This window comes from Mastigoproctus giganteus, chromosome 6 (genome assembly GCF_048544385.1).
Source record: "Mastigoproctus giganteus isolate SK-2022 chromosome 6, ASM4854438v1, whole genome shotgun sequence".
In the NCBI taxonomy this organism is placed as follows: Eukaryota; Metazoa; Arthropoda; class Arachnida; order Uropygi; family Thelyphonidae; genus Mastigoproctus; species Mastigoproctus giganteus.
In genome coordinates this window covers 74,703,101-74,721,675 of record NC_143580.1, presented here as the reverse complement: position 1 = coordinate 74,721,675, position 18,575 = coordinate 74,703,101, and the positions used below count along the sequence as shown (strand labels likewise).

The following is an 18,575-nucleotide window of genomic DNA, read 5'->3' as shown; positions in this document are numbered from 1 at the left end:
TTGAACTGAAATAGACGTGGAGACTATCACTGAAGAATATTAATTTCAATGTAAACTCCCTTGACATTGTTCTTTGAAGTGTTCATAATATAAATTATGATTTTTCTAATCATCGCACAATAATGTGCTCTAACCAGCTGGGTCTGTTGGTCCCCGTTTAACTGGGGATGTGTGTATGGTAGTTACTGATTAGGAGCCATTTTTCAAAAGCTACTAAGTATACTTTTTTATTGCTTAAAATAATTGGTGTTTGTTATCTTTTATTGCAGATTAGTAGTGTAGTTATTATTTGCACTTATCTAGTAAAGTAGTCAAAATTGTTTCTTACTTGACCTTGGAAATTATCCAAAAAAACAAATCAAAGCAGGACAGAATTTTGTCATTATTATTCAGTGCTCATTGCACCAAAATAAGGAAAATATAAATGCAGGTAACCCTCACATAACATGGTAGTTAGGTTCCTATAAAATCTCATGTAGTGCAAAACCGTGTTATACAAGACTAAGACCAGTACAAAAAGGGGATTACGTTCCAAAAGCTAACAAAAATACATAATTTTTTATAACTATTGGAAATTTAATTTTTAATAAAAACAGTAATATCTGAATAAACATTTTACAAACTGTGATACTATATGTCAGATAATGTATGTTCATTTAATTTTCTTTCTTTTCATTGCTGCTAAGCACAATCGAACAAGAATGTTTTCTCTGTTGCAAAATATCTTCACCTTTTGAACTTTCTTCTGCAGCATCCAGATTTAGTGTATCTTCTGCTCTCTTTAAAAAATCAGTAATCTGGAATTGTTTGCTTTTGCTTGATAGATCTTTGTAAATTGCACGTTATGGAACTATGCATTTTTGAAGCTATCTTTTGAACTTTGTGTTCCTTTCAGTATCTGCATTCAAAAAATAAAATTCTAATTGCTTGGCTAAGTTTATGCCTTCCTGTATGCTTTTAGTGTAAAATTTGGAACATAAGACTTTTCACCTCCGGTATCATCCTCTGAATTGATTTGGTTTACCTCCGGTGCAATTTCCACCAAATCTGCTTTGCCAGCCTCTTTTTCTACAAGTATTTCTTGAATCTCTTCAGTAGTCATATCATCAAAACTTTTCCCTTCTACCAACTTAGAAAGTTCTACTATTGCAGAAATTGGCGCCTCCATAGCCAGGTGGGCAGAAGCAGTGCACAGCACACGCTTCTTGATTAGACTGGGGTTTGAGCCCATGACCACCAAATACGGAGGATGCGGAAAGGTCAGGGAATGACCACCGCATATCCCCTGGAGCAATATGGCCTTAGTTGCTAATGCTCCTAAAAACCAAATAACAACAACCAACAAAATAAAATACTGGGATTTTCCAGTATTTTTTTTTTTTTTTTTGCATAACGATTAGGAAGTCAACAGCAGGGATTCACAAAAAAAGAATGGAAATGTTGAAAAACTGCATCCAACATATAATCCTTGTCCTTGAGTTTGTCACAGACATTCTCTCAGATATGCCAGACAAGCTGTACTTGCTACCTGGGAGTCTAAATTGCTGATGGAACTGATATTCGAGTGACAAGTGGACCCAATTTTGGCAAAGTCCAGATGGTCTGTGACAGCCAAATCCTCTGCTTGCAGCTTCACGATGGTGGGACTGTTAGTAATCCTGGGTATAACCTCCATGCACAAGCACTGTGGGTGACCACCCAGGTGTGAAATGTAATACTAGGTGGAAGATGACACTCATCAACCTGTGCAATACCACCACTTTGCTTATTGGAGGCTTGAAGTGGTGGAAAACATGTTTAGTCTCCAGACCTAAGTTCCGGTCAATTTCTTCCATCACGCAGTCATACTGCGTGATGGAAGAGATTGACGCAGTATGACTGATGACTTTTGAGGTTATGATGAATATCATGACAAGATCCAATCTTCCTTGCATTTCAAGGGTACAGCTCTAAAGCAGTGTTCACAGGCCAGCCGCTAGTTAGTACACCGAATCGAACCTATTGGTAACTGTTTAGAAGGCTTCAGGATCAGATGGCGTATAATCTTGCTACCTCTACTCTGCAAGATAGTGACTGGCGCAAGTCCGAGTAGTGTGTATGCGGGGGCATTTTCGAGGCCACATTATGTCAAGGATCTGGGTAAATTCTTACCATGTGTGCGCCAGCACACGCTTCTTGATTAGACTGGGTTCGAGGCCATGATCACCAAATATGGAGGATGTGGAAAGGTCAGGGAATGACCACCGCATATCACCGGAGCAATATTGCCTTAGTTGCTAATGCTCCTAAAAACCAAACAACAACAACCCTGTGTACGCCATATCCAAAAATTTCATTACTTCATACAGCATGTCCCCCCCCCCCTATTTTTTCTTACTATTGAATACACCATGAATTGTCAAACTAATAGAGTAAGCTTATCTGCGAAAAGATCTAAACCACCCAAAAACCTCCTAGTTCATTTCACAAATATACGTGATCTCAATTATAATCTCAACGATGTCTATTTCCATTTGCAGTCTACCAAACCCTATGTACTTTTTCTTACAGAATCTCAGTTATCACAACTACTGCTCATCTCAGTTGCCCAAATTATTCGCTGTATGATACCTTTCCCCTCGAAGGTGGTACTTGTATATTTCCGTCCCGATATTCCCTGTAAGAGACGTGGTAATTTGGAATCTTCTCTGGTTCAAAATCTCTCTACCTCATTGTGTCAAATTCATCTGTTGTCTCTATCGTTCTCCCAACTCCACTAATCACTTGGAGCACTTTGACTTCCTCTCTTTGGAAACTTGACTTCCTCCTGTCCAACTTTCCTAACAGTGAGGTAATTTTCTTTGGTGATTTTAATGTTCACAATTCCAGCTGGCTTCCGTTTTCTAGTCACACTGACCCAGCTGGTTGAGATGCTGAGGCGTTTGGAATTTCTAATGACCTTGCACAAATTGTTCATTTACCTCCAAGAATACCAGACAATCCTAACCATACAGCCAACACGCTTGATCTTTTTCTCACAAACAGTCCTAAGTATATGGTCAAAATGAGTGGTCCTTTAGGCACCTCAGATCAAAACTTGCTGATTGTCTCTTCTCCAATGGAGCCTTTATCTCATTGCTATTCCCAACCTCGTGTTGTTTGTCATTACAAGAATGCAAAATGGGATGAACTGTGAGATTTCTTTTCTTCTTTTCCTTGGTTGGATTACTGTTTCAAAACTTCTGATGTCAACATTTGCTCAGATTGTGTCAGTGAAATTATCCTTGTAGGAATGGAATACTTTATCCCACACTCCACTTTAAAATCTCGTCCTTTACCTAAACCTTGGTTTTTCAATAAATGTGCTAAGGCTGTTCAAGGGAAGAATGTTGCATATCGTAATTGGCTTGTTTCCTATTCTTCAGTTTCATTTTCTACCTACACCAAAGCTCGAAACAATTGTAAAGCAGTTATTAATCAGTCCAAACTACATTTTGAACAGACTAAGAGTAGAAAACTTGCTTCTTGCTCTAATGGTAGCCAAGCATTCTGATCTCTTGCCAAAGCTATTGGCTGCAACTTTTGCCCATCTCTTATCTCACCTCTGTCAAAACCAGATGGTTCTGTTGTCACTTCAGCCAAGGATAAAGCTGACCTGCTAGCATCCCATTTTTCTTCAAACTCATGTATTAATGATCTTGGTTAAACACCTCCCACCATTCCCAACACACTCCATTCAATGTCTCCTGTGGTCTTCCCTCAAAAGGATGTCAGATAGATTTTGACGAACTTTGTTGCTAAGAAAGCTCCAAGTCCTGATGGCATTTCTCCACTTGTTCTCAAAACTTGTGCTCCTGAACTTACTCCTGTTCTTTGCTGCCTTTTTTCACTTTCTTATTCCAAAGGTGTTTTTCCTTCTGCTTGGAAATTTGCTTATATCCAGCCAGTTCTTAAAGCAGGTGACAAATCGCTCCCATCCAATTATCATCCCATTGCAATTACTTCTGCTCTTTTTAAAGTAATACAGAAATCAATTAACCGCCAACTCTTAAACTATCTAGAAACCTTCCTCCGTCTGATCAACGATCGCCAGTATGGATTCTGTCAGTGTCGATCCACTGGTGATATTCTGGTTTATGTTACCCATTTATGGATAAATTCAGTGGAAAAGTTTTGGGAAACACAAGCAGTTGCGCTTGACATCTCGAAGGCTTTCGATCGTGTTTGGCATAAAGGTCTTCTAAACATGCTTGCATCTTATGGTTTGCCAACTGTTTTTTTTGTAATTGGTTATCCAGTTTTCTCTCTGATCGCTCACTGACGGTGATATTAGATGGCTCTCTGTCTTCTAACTTCTCCACTAATGCTAGTGTCCCCCAATGTTCAGTTCTTTCCCCCCACTCTTTTCCTCTTGAATATTAATGACCTTCTTCCATTGACTGGAAATCCTATCCATAGTTTTGCCGATGATAGCTCATTGCATTCCGCTTTCCATTTTGAGAAACCTTGCCCTATTCAATCAGCTTCAACTTCTCGAATATCCACTGCCAATTCCTTAAACGCCGATCTCCAGCTAATTCTCCAGTGGGGCAAAGAGAACTTAGTTTTTTTTTTTTATGAAAACCCCAAACGCGAAAGGTATCAAAACCTATAGTACTTAATACCGTGCATGGGTTGAAGGAGAAGTATGGGGGGAGGGGGATGCCAGAAATTTTGCTCTAGAGACTAAACATGGGTTTCACCACTTCAAGCCTCCAATAAGCAAAGTGGTGGTATTTCACCATTTGATGAAAGTCATCTACCACCTATAAAATTTGATTTCAATCTTTCTAAAACTGTCTTGTCTTATATCTCGCAAAAAGGATTTTTCTGCTCTTATGCTTATATTTGGTGACACTCCGATTTTTAGGCAAAATGATATATCTTTTTTGTGGATTACCTTGACTTCTACACCAGTGTTATTGGAAGCAATGTTATCGATGTGATCTTGATGGTGGTCATTGTAGTGTCTGCCATGGAGTGTCTTCTTTGCCCATCTTTTTAACTTCGTTTTTTGTACCGTCTGGGTGGGAGGGATTTCCTCTCTTAGGTTTAGTGGGGTATACCACTTATCTATCTTCCATATGGCCTGGTGGAATGGTGTTGTTCTCAAAGTAGTCGTTCAGGTTAACTATCGCTGTTTTCTGTTGTTCTATCTGGCCCCTTCTTCCCTCTTTTCCGAGGTATTGTTATTCTCTCCATTGCTGGCTTCGGGTGGTGTTGGTGACTCTTGGTCATCATTGTCCTTTGTTTTCGCATGATATCTTCTGGCTCAGTGTTAGTCCAATCTGTGACCCCGAATGTGTATGTTAGTACTGGAGCTGCATAGGTGTTTATGGCTTTAACTGTGTTCCCTCTGTTCAATTTTGCTTTCATCAGGCGTCTGAGTCTCTGATGATATTTTTCAGTCAGGCACTTCTTGATTTCCTTGTGTTCTAACTGTTCAGCCTGCATCATCCCTAGGTATTTGTAGGTCTCTCCTTCTGTCATAGCTTTGATCTTTTTACCAGTCAGCAGCTGGTAGTTTCGGCCAATTAATTTTCCCTGTTGCAATGTATGGGTCTTGCATTTTTCTACACCAAATTACATCCTGATGTTCTTGCTGAATTCTTCGGTGATCTGGAGTAGTTGTTTCTCGTTGCCACGTAGAGCTTGATGTCATCCATGTACATCAGGTGGGTGAGGGTGTACAGGTTCTTTCTTCCTTCTTTGAGGTTATATCCATACTTGCTGCCATTAAGCATGGTGGATAGCGGGTTGGGTGCTAGACAGAACCATAGTGGGCTCAGAGCATCTCCCTGAAAGATTCCTCTTCTAACAGGGATTGTGATGTTCTCGACCTTAATGGTGGTACTCCATTTCGCCATTGTTGCTCCTAGGAAGTTTGTCACTATCGGATTGACCTTGTAGATCTTCACGTCTCTATTAGCCAGCTATGAGGTATGGAGTCGAATGCCTTTCGGTAATCGATGTAGGCCGTGTATAGGTTGCAGTGCTTCTTGAAGGCTTGCTCTATAACTGCGGCATCTATGATTAATTGCTCCTTGCATCCTTTCTGCTGTTTGGCCTTTATGTTCTAACTCTCTAAGTGGTCTGATATCTTCTTAGTTATGCAGCTGGTGAGGGTCTTGTACATCGTTGGGAGGCATATGATTGTCCTGTATTTCGCCGGGTTTTTTGTATCTTCATCTTTAGGCTTCAGATATGTGACTCTTTCAGTGAGAAACTTCGAGATTGTCTCTGGGTGCCTTATCATTCGAGTGAACTGCTCTGCTAGGTGCTTGTGTGTGCAGGTGAGCTTCTTGTACCAGTAGTTATGGATGTTATCTATTCCTGGGGTTCATCAGTTGTGGGTATTCCGGATCGACTGTTTTACTTCTTCTCTAATCTCCGACTCTCTCATCTCTTGTATGTTCTTCGTTTTCTTCCGCTCTACTTCTATCCAGGGTGCTCTGCTGTATGTCTTACTTCACTGCTCCAGATATTTACCCAGAACTCTTTGATCGTCTTCTTTTTGGGTGGTTCGTTTCCTGCTTTCTCATTTTCACCCAGTTTCCTGTAGAAGGCTCTTTGGTCCTCATTGAAGATTCGGTTTATTTTCCTCTGGAGCTCTCTTTGTATCAGTGTAGTCTCTTGCTCAGTTCGAGGAGGTTCTGCTTCAGTGTGTCCAAGTATTCTCCTGTTCTCCTATTCTCTGATTTCTGGTCTCATGTTTGCTGTGGACGCTGTCTCTCTTGAAGATGCTCTTCACCTTTCCAATCAATTTCTTACTTCTATTACCCTGTTGGTACTGAGTCAACTGACCTATCTTGACTCTTAATTCTTCTATCTTCTGCTTAAGTCTTCTTTCCCAAGCTGACGGTTCCTTCTGTTTTTGGTTCTTCTGCTGCTGGTCTCTTTTTTTCTTTTCCATTAATCCTAGTGGCTGCTATGGCAGCACAGTATATGGTTGTGTAGATAGCCTCCAGCGTTGCACCATTGTTGTCAAGGTAATGTGGCATTACTCAGGTGGTAGATGATTTTCATCAACCGGTGAAATACCACCACTTTGCTTATTGGAGGCTTGAAGTGGTAAAACCCATGTTTAGTCTCTAGAGCAAAGTTTCCGGCATCCCCCTCCCCCCATACCTATCCTTCAACCCATGCACAGTACTAAGTGCTATAGGTTTTGATACCTTTCGTGTTTGGGATTTTCTTAAAAAAAAAAAAAAAAAAAAAAATTGCCGATTGAGGTGCTCTGTTACTCTTCACAGGATTTTATTCGGCCTCTGCTTAGGTATCACGTGGGTTCTTGTGGGGTTCATTGCTTCGACTTCTGTTAGGGCCTTCTTCCACTCATCTTCTATTCTGGGTAGCATTCCACTCGTCTTCTATTCTGGATATTATTATTAATATAATAATAATAATTATAATAATAATTATTATTATTATTATTATTATTTTCCTATTTCAGTTGCAGAAATACATTAACATACCTGCTTGTGACAGTTAGACTTTCATCTAAGTACTTAAAATTAAATAATATTTTAAAAGTAAAATGTATTAAACTCAATATTAAACCTTAAATATGCTTTTTTTAAATGATATAGTTATGGACCGAGAGAAATATTAAGGAAACAAGATTTCTCTGTGAAAGGGCAGTTATACTGTGAGTTCAAATTTGCACCATATTCCTGTTCATTACGTCGTCATCATCAGCAGGATAATGAAGAAAAGGAACTCTCAAATGTTCTGTCTGAGGCCCTTAAACCAGTTGTTTGTTTGGTAAGAATTTTTGTACCTTACATTTTGTCTTAAATACTTTAAAGTTTAAAAAAATTATGTATGCAGGGTAATTGAGCTTTACAATTCCCAAATGTTACATGCATAATACAGTTCTGCCATTTAAAAAAAAAAAAAAGCTATACTTTTTTTTTTTTTGATTCAAACTTAGAATGTCAATCTAAGTAGCATATTTCAGGATGCACCATTGCCTGTCAATGTGTGTTTTTCCTACCTTCATATGATGACCACTTTCACCATTTGGAATAAGAATGTTATATCTTCCTGCACTATCAGACAGTTGCAAGGACATCACTCCATTCTCAATTCTCAGGCCTGTAAAATATTTGAAGACAAATTAAAAACCGGTACTGTGGTAGGTACTGCAGCAGTTTTATTCGTAGCATGTTCTATCTTTATTGTTGAAGTATATATCATTACATTAATGTTTCATCAGATTTTTGATCGTTCCATCTTGCCCACCTTAATTTCCTGATTCTTGGCACATTCTCTGCCACAAGAAACAATTTCTCATCTCATTTCACACTGAAAAGCATTCACTTCCAGTTATTCTCCTGTAGCAAATCCAATTAGTCAGTAACATTTTGCTGCACTTTGAAACCATTGTGGTATTCTAGGAAATGAAAGTGCAGACCTTACTGCTAAAATACTTTATGCTGCATATTGCAACGTCTCAGATACTTTATACTGAATACAAGTCTATTATATGCAAAATTTGTTATGATAAATGGGCACAGATCTGAAAAGGTAATAGCAAACAAATTTTACTGTATAAAGCAAGATCCAAAGCTGTAGACCTCTGGCTTCAAGCAGTATATATAAGGGGAATTGGTATTGGCAATATTAAGAATTGGACATAGTATATTTCTTGTTATGCAGTGTATTTCAGAGTTCAGCGATCAACGATATAAGGTTTTGTATGCATTTTAGCACAGATTATTTGAAATGAAATTAAGAAATTCAGTCTGAATTCTATCTTGTGACTTTTAAATATCTTGTCTTATTTGAAAAGATTGCTAAAACTAACTACAGACAAATGTCATTATAATAATTTTTTTTTTTTTAATGAAAATCATAAGCACAAAAGGTATTAGAACCTATAGTACTTAGTACTCTACGTGGCTTGAGTTGAGAATATGAAAGAAGTTAGTTGTTAATATTAGACTTGAATTTCTGTAGATTGTAATTTTCAAGAAATATATGAAGGTAGGTTGTTCCAGAAAACGGAAATTGAAGGAATAAATGAGGAAGAAGGAAAGTTGTTTCTGTGGGTTTGAAGTTGAACAGTAAAAGCATGCTGACTGGTTGTGGTATGTGTTCAGAGTGGTTGAGAGAGAGAGGGAGAGAGAGAGAGAGAGAGAGAGAGCCTAATTTGAAAGAACAGTGCCCATTGTAGTATCCATAGAAAAGGCATGTAGCAAAAACAGAACATCTATAAGAAAGAGTGGAGAGACATTGTTAGAGATGGGTCATTAATTAACCCAACTACCCTCTTTTGACTGGAGTATAGAAGTCTGAGATAGTTTTTGGGGTGCTGCCACAGATGTGGGAACAAAATTCCAGTGTAGGGCAGATTTGAGATTTGTAGAGAGTGAGTAGCTCTTCGGAAGAAAATAAATGTTGAGGAAAAGGAGAAAACCCAGTTTTCAGGTGCAGAAGAATAAATATTTGTGATGTGCTTATTCCAAGAGAGATTAGAAGTCAAGGTAGTCCCTGACTCTAATCTCTATTAGCAGAGATGTGATCTTATCTTGGAATCTGAGTGTCATGTCATCGAAGATAAGCATAGGAGTAGAAGAATCCTTTTTGTAAGATATAAAGAGGACTGAGTTGTAGAAGGATTGAAATAAACTAAGTTATCTTTTACCATACTGCAGGATTACCTGGAGATCAGCATTTATGGAATTCATAGTGGATCTTCAAGAAGTTTAATCTGTTTGTGCAAGGCAAGGTTTCTCAAACTGGAAGGTGGAATGCAATGTTCTATCATCAGCAAAATTATGGTTAGGATTTCCCGTCAACGGAAGAAGGTTATTAATATCCAAGAGGAAAAGACTGGGAGAAAGAATTGGACCTTAGTAACACTATTATTATTGAATAAGTTAGAAGACAGAGAGTCATCTACCGTTACCTGCAGTGAACAGTCAGATAGAAAAACTGGAAATTCAAATAGGGAAACAGTTGGCAAACTATAAGATGGAAGCTTATTTACAAGACCTTTATGCCAAACATGATCAAAACCTTTTGAAATTTCAAGAGTAACTACTTGAGTTTCACCAAACTTTTCCATTGAATTTTCCATAGATGGGTAGCGTAAGCCAGTATATCTTCAGCAGATCAACTCTGACGGAATCCATGCTGGGAAATCATTGATTACATTGAACATTTCTGTATAGTTTAAGAGTTAAGGGTTAATATATTTCTGCATTACTTTAGAAAGAGTAGAATAAGTACAAAGGAATGATAATTGAATGAGAAGGATTTGTTGTCCTTTTTAAGAACTGGCTGAATATAAACAAATTTACAAGCAGAAGGGAAAACATCAGTGGAATAAGAAAGTGCAAAAAGCTGACAAAGAACAGGAGTAAGCTGAGGAACACAGGTTTAGAAAACAATTGGAGACATACCATCACGACCTGGTGCTTTCTTGGCATCATGACTATTCAGAATTCTTCTAACGTCCTTTTGACAGATGACCACAGGATACATTGAATGGAATTTACTGGGAATGGTTGCAAGTGGTGTGACAAAATCATCAATATATGAGTTATAAGAAAAGTAGGATGCTAGTAGGTCAGCTTTAGCTGAGGTGACAATGAAACCATTCACTTTTGACAGTGGTGGGAATAGAGATGGACAAAAGTTGCAGCCAGTAGCTTTGGGAAGAGACGAGAATGCTCAGCTACCATTTGGACAAGAAGCAAGTTTTCTACTCTTGGCCTGTTAAAAATCTAGTTATATCCAGTTAGAAACACATTTTCTACTCTTAGCCTGTTAAAAATGTAGTTTGGACTGATTAATAACTGCTTTACAATTGTTGCTAGCTTTGGTCTAAGCAAAAAACAGACCTGGAGATTTGAATTTTTCAGGTGGAATGTGTTTCACCGATACAATCTGAGCAAACAGTGACATCAGAAGATTGAAAACAATAATCTAACCAGGGAAAAGAAGAAAAGAAATATCACAAATCATACTATTTTGCATTTTTGTAATGCCAGATAAATGAGGTTGAGAATGGCCACATGAGAAAGGCTCCTTTGGAGAAGCGATCATCAAGTTGTGATCTCATGTGCCTAGAGGACTCCTCACCTTGACATGGAAGGGTTATTTGTAAGAAAAAAAAAATCAAGAATGGTTTTGATTGGCTGGTATTCTGGAAGGTAAATGAACAATCTGTGTGAGGTCATTGGTAATTGCAAAAGCCTAGCACCTCAACCAGCTGGGTTCATGTGACTAGAAAATAGAAGCCAGCTGGAGTTGTGAACATTAAAATCTCCAAGAAAAATTATTTCACTTTTAGGAAATATGGACTCGAGAAAGTCAGATTTCAAAGAGAAGAAGTTGAACAGTTCCAAGTTATTAATGGAGTTAGGAGAATGATAGAGGCAACAGATGAATTTGACAGAATGGGCTAGAGAGAGAGAGAGAGAGAGAGAGTTTAAGCCAGAGAAGATTGAAAAGAGGAGATGCAAAATTAGTCTTATGAGGAATATCAGAGCAGACATATGCATAAGTACCACCTGTAAAGTGAAAGGAATTGCAGTACAGTTGAATAGTTCTATTTCATTTGTCCTCGTAGACCAATTGAATAGAGCTATAACAAAAAATTTCCGATTTTTTTGTGTGGTATGCTTATACAGGGTGATTCACTACCAGTGTGACAAACTTGCAGGAGTTGTAGTGAGCACAAAGACAAATTGGAATCACATAGCATTGCAGAGTCCGAAATGCATTTGTCATGCGGTAGAGGACGTTGAACGGGAGGTTGCATGAACAGCGATCCTGCTGGAAGTCAGCATTTGCAAACCGTTTCTGTTGAAGAAACCAAGTAGCAAAAGTCCTCCGGAATGGATAATCCGCAGGCTCCAATGAGTGGACGCGTTGCAGATAGTATGAACTCATTTGGTTTATTGACAGTATCCTCCATACAGTGGATTGGGAAATACCCAATCGTTGGCCTATCGCTCGAGTACTCGTACTCGGATTGCTTTCTGCAAGACGTAGGACATTCTCCTCATTGTCTGGTCTCCTCATCGTTTGCTCTCGATTCGTGGTACCTCTCGTGAAACAACCAGTCTCATGTAACCTTCTGTGCACATGTGCGAAAATCGTATGATGAGGAGCATGCCTGTGCAGGAAACTTTCCTGGTACAAGCACAGAGCGTCGCACCTGTTACAGTCCACAGCTCCATACGCAAGGTGCATGTTGGCCAGTTCAACGTTTGAATACTCGTCCATTCTACTGCCTCTGGAACCGGTTTGCAAATGCTGACTTCCAGCGGGATCGCTGTTCACGCGACCTCCCATTCAATGTCCTCTACCACATGACAAAGGCATTTTGGACCCTGCAATGCTATGTGATTCCGATTCGTCTTTGTGCCCCCTACACCTGCAAGTTTGTCGCACTGGTAGTGAATCACCCTGTATACCACTTGGGAAAAAATGGTGTACTTTAGCATTAGTATTAGCATTAGTAGAGGCATTTGATGAAAGAAAGCAAGCTTATGCAGCATCAGCCAAAAAAAAAAAATAATAATAATAAATAAATAAATAAATAAAAAATAACCACTTCCATTTCACCCCTCTGTTCGTTCGAAATACCTGTCCAGCTGAGCCTTAAACTTATTTAGGCTATCCAACTTCCACGACAAGGAAGTCTATTCCACCAACCAACCACCCGCTGGCTAAAGGCAAATTTCCTCACGTCTATCCTACATCCATCTTTTCTCAGTTTGAATCTATGCCATCTCAGGTGATTATTCTGAGCAAGAGGAAGAATCCCATCAGCATTGAGCTTGCTCAAACCATTCAAGGCTTTATACACCTCTATCAGATCACCTCACTGGTGCCTAGTCCCCAGACACTGTAATTTGCAAAACTTAAGACTTTCTTCGTAAGAGCACCCCTTTGTTCCATTCACTAATCTTGTTGCCCTTCTCTGTACTCGTTCCAGCATCTCTACATCCCTCTTGAAATGAGGCCCCCAGACCTGTGTACAGTACTCTAGGTGTGGCCTGACCATTGCCTTACACAATGGAATAATCACCTCCTTATCCCTGCTAGAAAAATTCCTATATATCATCGACAATACACCATGAGCTACTCTGGCAGCCAGTCTGCACTGCTCAGAAAACTTCATATCTGCTTGCACAACCACCCCCAGGTCCCTTTCATTCTCTACCACTGTCAGTGTAGTACCACAGAGTTGATACGTTGCTCTGGGGTTGCTGTTTCCCATATGCAGTACTTTATACATTTGTCAATGTTAAACTTCATTTGCCACCTCTCAGCCCATCTTCTCAATCTTTCCAGAACCTGTTGCAGAGCATAGTGTCAGTAGTGTCCTTGACAACCCTGCCAACCTTCGTATCGTCTGCAAACTTGGACATTAAGCTTGATATACCATCAACAATATCATTTATAAATACGGAAAACAATAATGGAACAAATACTGAACCCTGAGGGATTCCACTAATAACATTAGTCCAGGATGAGCAGTGTCCATTGATTACCACTCTCTGTCTTCTCCCCCTCAACCACCCCTTTATCCATAGCAGCAATTTGCCTCCAATGCCACACTGCTCCAATTTGTGCAGCAGTCTTCCATGTGCAACAGTATCAAAAGCCTTTCTAAGATCCAAGTATATAATATCAAAGTTATTCCCTGCATCCAGTTGTTTTGTGACTGCATCATAGTATCCAATCAAATTGGTCAGGCAAGACTTCCCCTTAACAAAACCATGCTGTCTGAGCTATAACTGAAGTCTTGTGTCTAGATGATCCTGCAGTGCTTCTTTAACCAGTGCCTCTATTAATTTTCCAGGAACAGAAGTTAAACTCACAGGTCTGTAATTACTTGTGCCGCCCTTTGATCCACCTTTGTGAATTGGGGTCACATTTGCACATCTCCAGTCCATGGGTACTTCCCCTTAGTCCAAGGAAGCTCTCATAATTATGGCTAAGGGTTTGCTTACTTCCTTTGCTGCCTCCTTTAATATAACTGGATAGATCCCATCCACCCCAGGTGCCTTTCTTGTATTTAGCTTCAACAATATCTCCTCCACTTTACTCTCAGTTATTACAAGATTCTCTAGCTTACTGCCGGAGTTGAATACACCTCTGGCATTCCCCTAGCTGAATAACTCCTCATGTGTGAATGTCGATGCAAAATATTCATTCAGTTTGTTAGCTACCTGAGCAGGATCATCAACAGTTGACCCATCGATATCAAGTGGACCAATCTGATTCATCCCATTCCTTCTAGAGTTTACATAAGTAAAGAACTCTTTTCTTTGCATCCCTTGCTGAAGATTTCTCGTAATCTGCCTTCGCCTGCCTAACCTCCTTTGTAACTTGGTTACAGATCAACTTGTATCTATCATAGGCTTCTGTGTCACATGTTAATTTGTATGTATCCCATGCATTTTTCTTCTCTGCCATATGTCTCATTAGTTCATTTGACATCCACTTAGGCCTAAACCTTGAACAATATTTCTTAGTTGGTATGTAAAGCCTAGTAGCTTCCAAGATAAGTTCTTTGAATGCTTCCCATTTTGAATTTGCTGTTGGTAACATCATCAGTTGGTCCCACTGTATAGAATTTAAATACTGTCTCAGTCCATCGTAGTCGCCTTTACGAAAGCAATAACCCTTCCCTTTATCCCTAATGGTAGTTACCTCTTTGAGTAAATCCCACTTCAGCACACTGTGATCACTGCCACCTAGTGGTTAATTTACCTGCAGGTTCTTAATGCATGAAGAATCACTACTGATAATCAAATCAAGAGTATTACTCCCTCTAGTTGCCTCCCGAACATGCTGATGTAGAAAACAATCATCCAATAAATCCACAAAAGCCTTGCTAGTGTGTGAGTGACTAGCCCCCAAATTCCAGTCAATATCTGGGAAATTAAAATCCCCCATTATAAGACTCTCTGATTTACTGGCCCACTCTATTTCCCTGTACAGTTTCTTATTATACTCATCAGAGTCATTAGGCCTATAGCACACTCCTACTCTCAATTTTGATCTCCCAATGCTTATGTCACACCAAACTGACTCGACACTGCACTATCCAGCAATGTCAACTGGCTTCACTTCCTTGGATTTTATGTATTTCTTAACTAATAGCATAACCCCTCCTCCCTTCCTATCCTGTCTATCCTTTCTGTAGACATTGTACTCCCCAAATTCCAGTTCTGCATTCCTGATATCTGTGTGACACCACGTCTCTGAAATTCCCACAATATCTGCCTTTGATGTTTTGAACAATACCTGAAATTCATCAAATTTATTTACTAAACTCCTAGCATTGGTGGACACGCAAGTATACCTGCACCTGTTTCTATTTTTAGCTACCCTAACACAACCTATGTGTTTATTTGTACCCCAATGATTCCCAGCAGTCTCTGAAATATCCTGCATCTTATTTTCCAGGCTGCGACTCATTCCAGTAGAAGCAGTGCAAGAATCACTTCCACCTCTGCCAGTGGCTACCGTTAATCTATTAGTCCTTGTATCCAATCTAGCAGTTTTCCGACCCACCTAACACTGCCTCGATAGCATCAGCAAACATTCTTGCACCCTTTCTATTTAACTGTATCCCATCCCTGTAGAAGTAGTCTCTCCTGTTAACAAGTACAGACCAGGCTGAAAAAAATTCTACCCCTTGAGCCTTGCACAATCTTTCCAGGGCCGAATTGATTGACAGGGCTCCCATCATATACTCCCTCCTATCGTGTCTGGGCAGAATTGCAGACACTTTCAAATTCAACCCTAATTCACAGCTTTTTTTCAACAGTGACCTGTACTTGTTAAGTAATTCCGCCAGTCTCCTACTCTTAATATCATTAGTGCCAATGTGTACAATTATATCACCTTTTGTGCCCTTAAAAGATGATATCTGCTCTACAACGTCATTAACCTTTGCCCCTGGCAGACATACCCTGGTCCTGTTCCACCTATCCTTTTTACAAAGCAAGTTTCCCATTTCCCTGACAATAGAGTCACCAACAACTACTAGTTCCTTTGTAACCAGCGCATTCTGCCTTGGGGTCTGCCGCTGTTTTGCGTGATGACCAAGTGCAAGCTCTGACATTGGTGTGTGCAGCTGAGAGCTTGATGGGCCCATCACTTTTAATCCTTCGAGGGCATCCACCCTGTCCTTCAAGCTCTCATATAGGTCCATAACAATGCTGAGTTGTCGCCTGATTTCCTTACACTCCTTGCATGGTGCACACACAAAGACATCCCCATGGCAGTGTCATATCCCGTACCTGACTGCTCCACAAACATCAAGCAAGTAGTGCATTTTAATAGGCTGTGATTCAGAGGGCAACTGCCCCCCTCAGTTCTCCCCTGAGCCACAGCACTCCCATTAGCTTGAGCCTTTGGCTTTGCTGCTCTGGTCAGAGTCATGATTTCGATTTAATTTCAATAAAATTCCAATTTCAGTATAAAATTAAAACCCCAAACTTATATCCCAACACAGTTATAACGCTATATTTATGTTTCAGGATCGAGTGTTATCTACGAAATCCCTTTATATAACTTCCGTATCAAGTTAAGTATTAATTATTTATTTTTTACTAATTATTTATGTTACGTAACCCAAGTCGTTATATGTATAGTTAAAGGTACAATTTAATTGACAATATTATGTACTATACTATACTATATTAAGCTTATGCTATCTATTTGGAGATATTATGTATCGCGTAACAATGGCGGCTATTTACGAATGGTAAACATGTGGATTTGATACCCTTTCCGATACTAAGTAATACCTACAAAATCTCTATCTAAGTTACTTTAATCTAAGTATCGTAAATGGAAATATAAAGCTACTCTAGAAAATAAGTTAATATGCCAATTTAAGCTAATAAAACAGAAAATAAATCAGAAAAAACTTCTCTGTTCCAGGAGCGGCAAAAATGTACGTCCGCACAGGCTACTCTCGTTCACATTCACTTATTTGATAAAACTTTGTGGTATGCTTATTTCACAAATGATAGTTCTTTTTATTTACTGATGGTTACAAATTCTGCAGCCTCTGTGCTTTTTTATATATATATATAAATACATATGAAATACATATGAAATCCTATTCCAAATATGAAAGATATCAGAACCTAATGTTTAGTACCTGCGTGGGTGTGTAGTACCAAGAATATGCTTGATAACAAGATTTAGACCTAAATGGATGTCAGATGAACTAATGAGGCTTGTGGCAGAGAAGAAAAATGTGTGGGGTGCATATAAATTATCAGGTGACACAAAGAAGCCTATGGTAGATATAAGCTAGTCTGTAATCAAGTCACAAATGACATTAGGCAAGCAAAGGCTGATTACGAGAAATTCTTGACAAAGGATGCAAAGAAAAACAACAAAGATTTCTTTACCTATGTAAACTTTAGACAGAAGTGGATGAATCAGATTGGTCCACTTGATATTGGTGATTCGACTGTTGATGATCCTGCTCATAGACAAACTGAGTATTTTGCCTCTACAGTCACACAAGAGGAATTCTGAAAGGAAGGTGAGGACAGAAGTTTACTAAACTCTAACAGGAAGCTAAATGATTTTGTAATAATGGAGAGCAAAGTGGAGGAGAAATTGTTGAAGGTAAACATAAAAAAGGTACCTGGGGCGGATGGAATCTATCCAGTTATATTGAAGGAGACAGCGAGGGAAGTTAGCAAACCCTTAGCCATAATTATGAGAGCATCCTTAGATTCAGAGGAGGTCCTCATGGACTGGAGATGTGCAAATGTATCCCCAATTCACAAAGGGGATTCAGAGGGTGATACAAATAATTATAGACCTGTTTGTTAACTTCTTTTCTGGGGAAAATAACGGTGTCACTGAAGTGATGCAGGATCACTTAGACAAGACTGCAGTTCTAGTTGAGACAGCATGGGTTTGTTAAGGGACAGTCATGTCTGACCAATTTGATTTGTTACTACACTGTGGTCACAAAGAAACTGGACACAAAAAAATAATTTTGATATCATATACAGTCAGTCGTCGTATAGCACGATAGTTGTGTTCCTAGAAACCCTTGTGCAATATAAACAACAGGCCCTATGGGAAAAATAGGGTTAGGTGCCAACCACCCAAGATTGGACACATTTGTAACCAAAACATTACCAAACCCAATAAATAATCGTAATAATCGCTTCTATCGTAAGTAAACAATAGTGAAATTATAGTAACCTTATAATACCGTGATAAATCTGACTAAAAAATGAATAGCAAATGCTCAGAAAAAACACGCACACCGGTAAATATCTACAATTCACTTCACATAATCCCCTTAGTACCAAAAAAGCCGTCGTACACAACCAAATCTACAACGCTATCAAATTCACTTCTTCACAAAACGATCTACACAATGAACTTCAATACCTTACTGATAAATTCATAGCCAAGAGCTCTAACCCCCTTCAACTCATCCAACACACAATATCCACCATTAAAAACAGTATTAATAACCCCACCAGACACAGTCACAAGACAAATACTTGCATAGTTATCACTTACCATAGTGAACTCGC

The 18,575-nt window shown here is 39.1% G+C and overlaps 1 protein-coding gene across 1 annotated transcript in view; it reads left to right on the top strand.

The window, feature by feature from the left end:
* Positions 1-18,575, top strand: part of LOC150084412 (exosome complex component MTR3-like) — a 251,761-nt gene that overhangs the window by 71,775 nt on the left and 161,411 nt on the right. Inside the window, exon 5 of the mRNA XM_090376220.1 lies at positions 7,608-7,782. Coding sequence (XP_090232346.1) covers positions 7,608-7,782 — 175 coding nt within the window. The remainder of the gene's footprint in view (positions 1-7,607; positions 7,783-18,575) is intronic.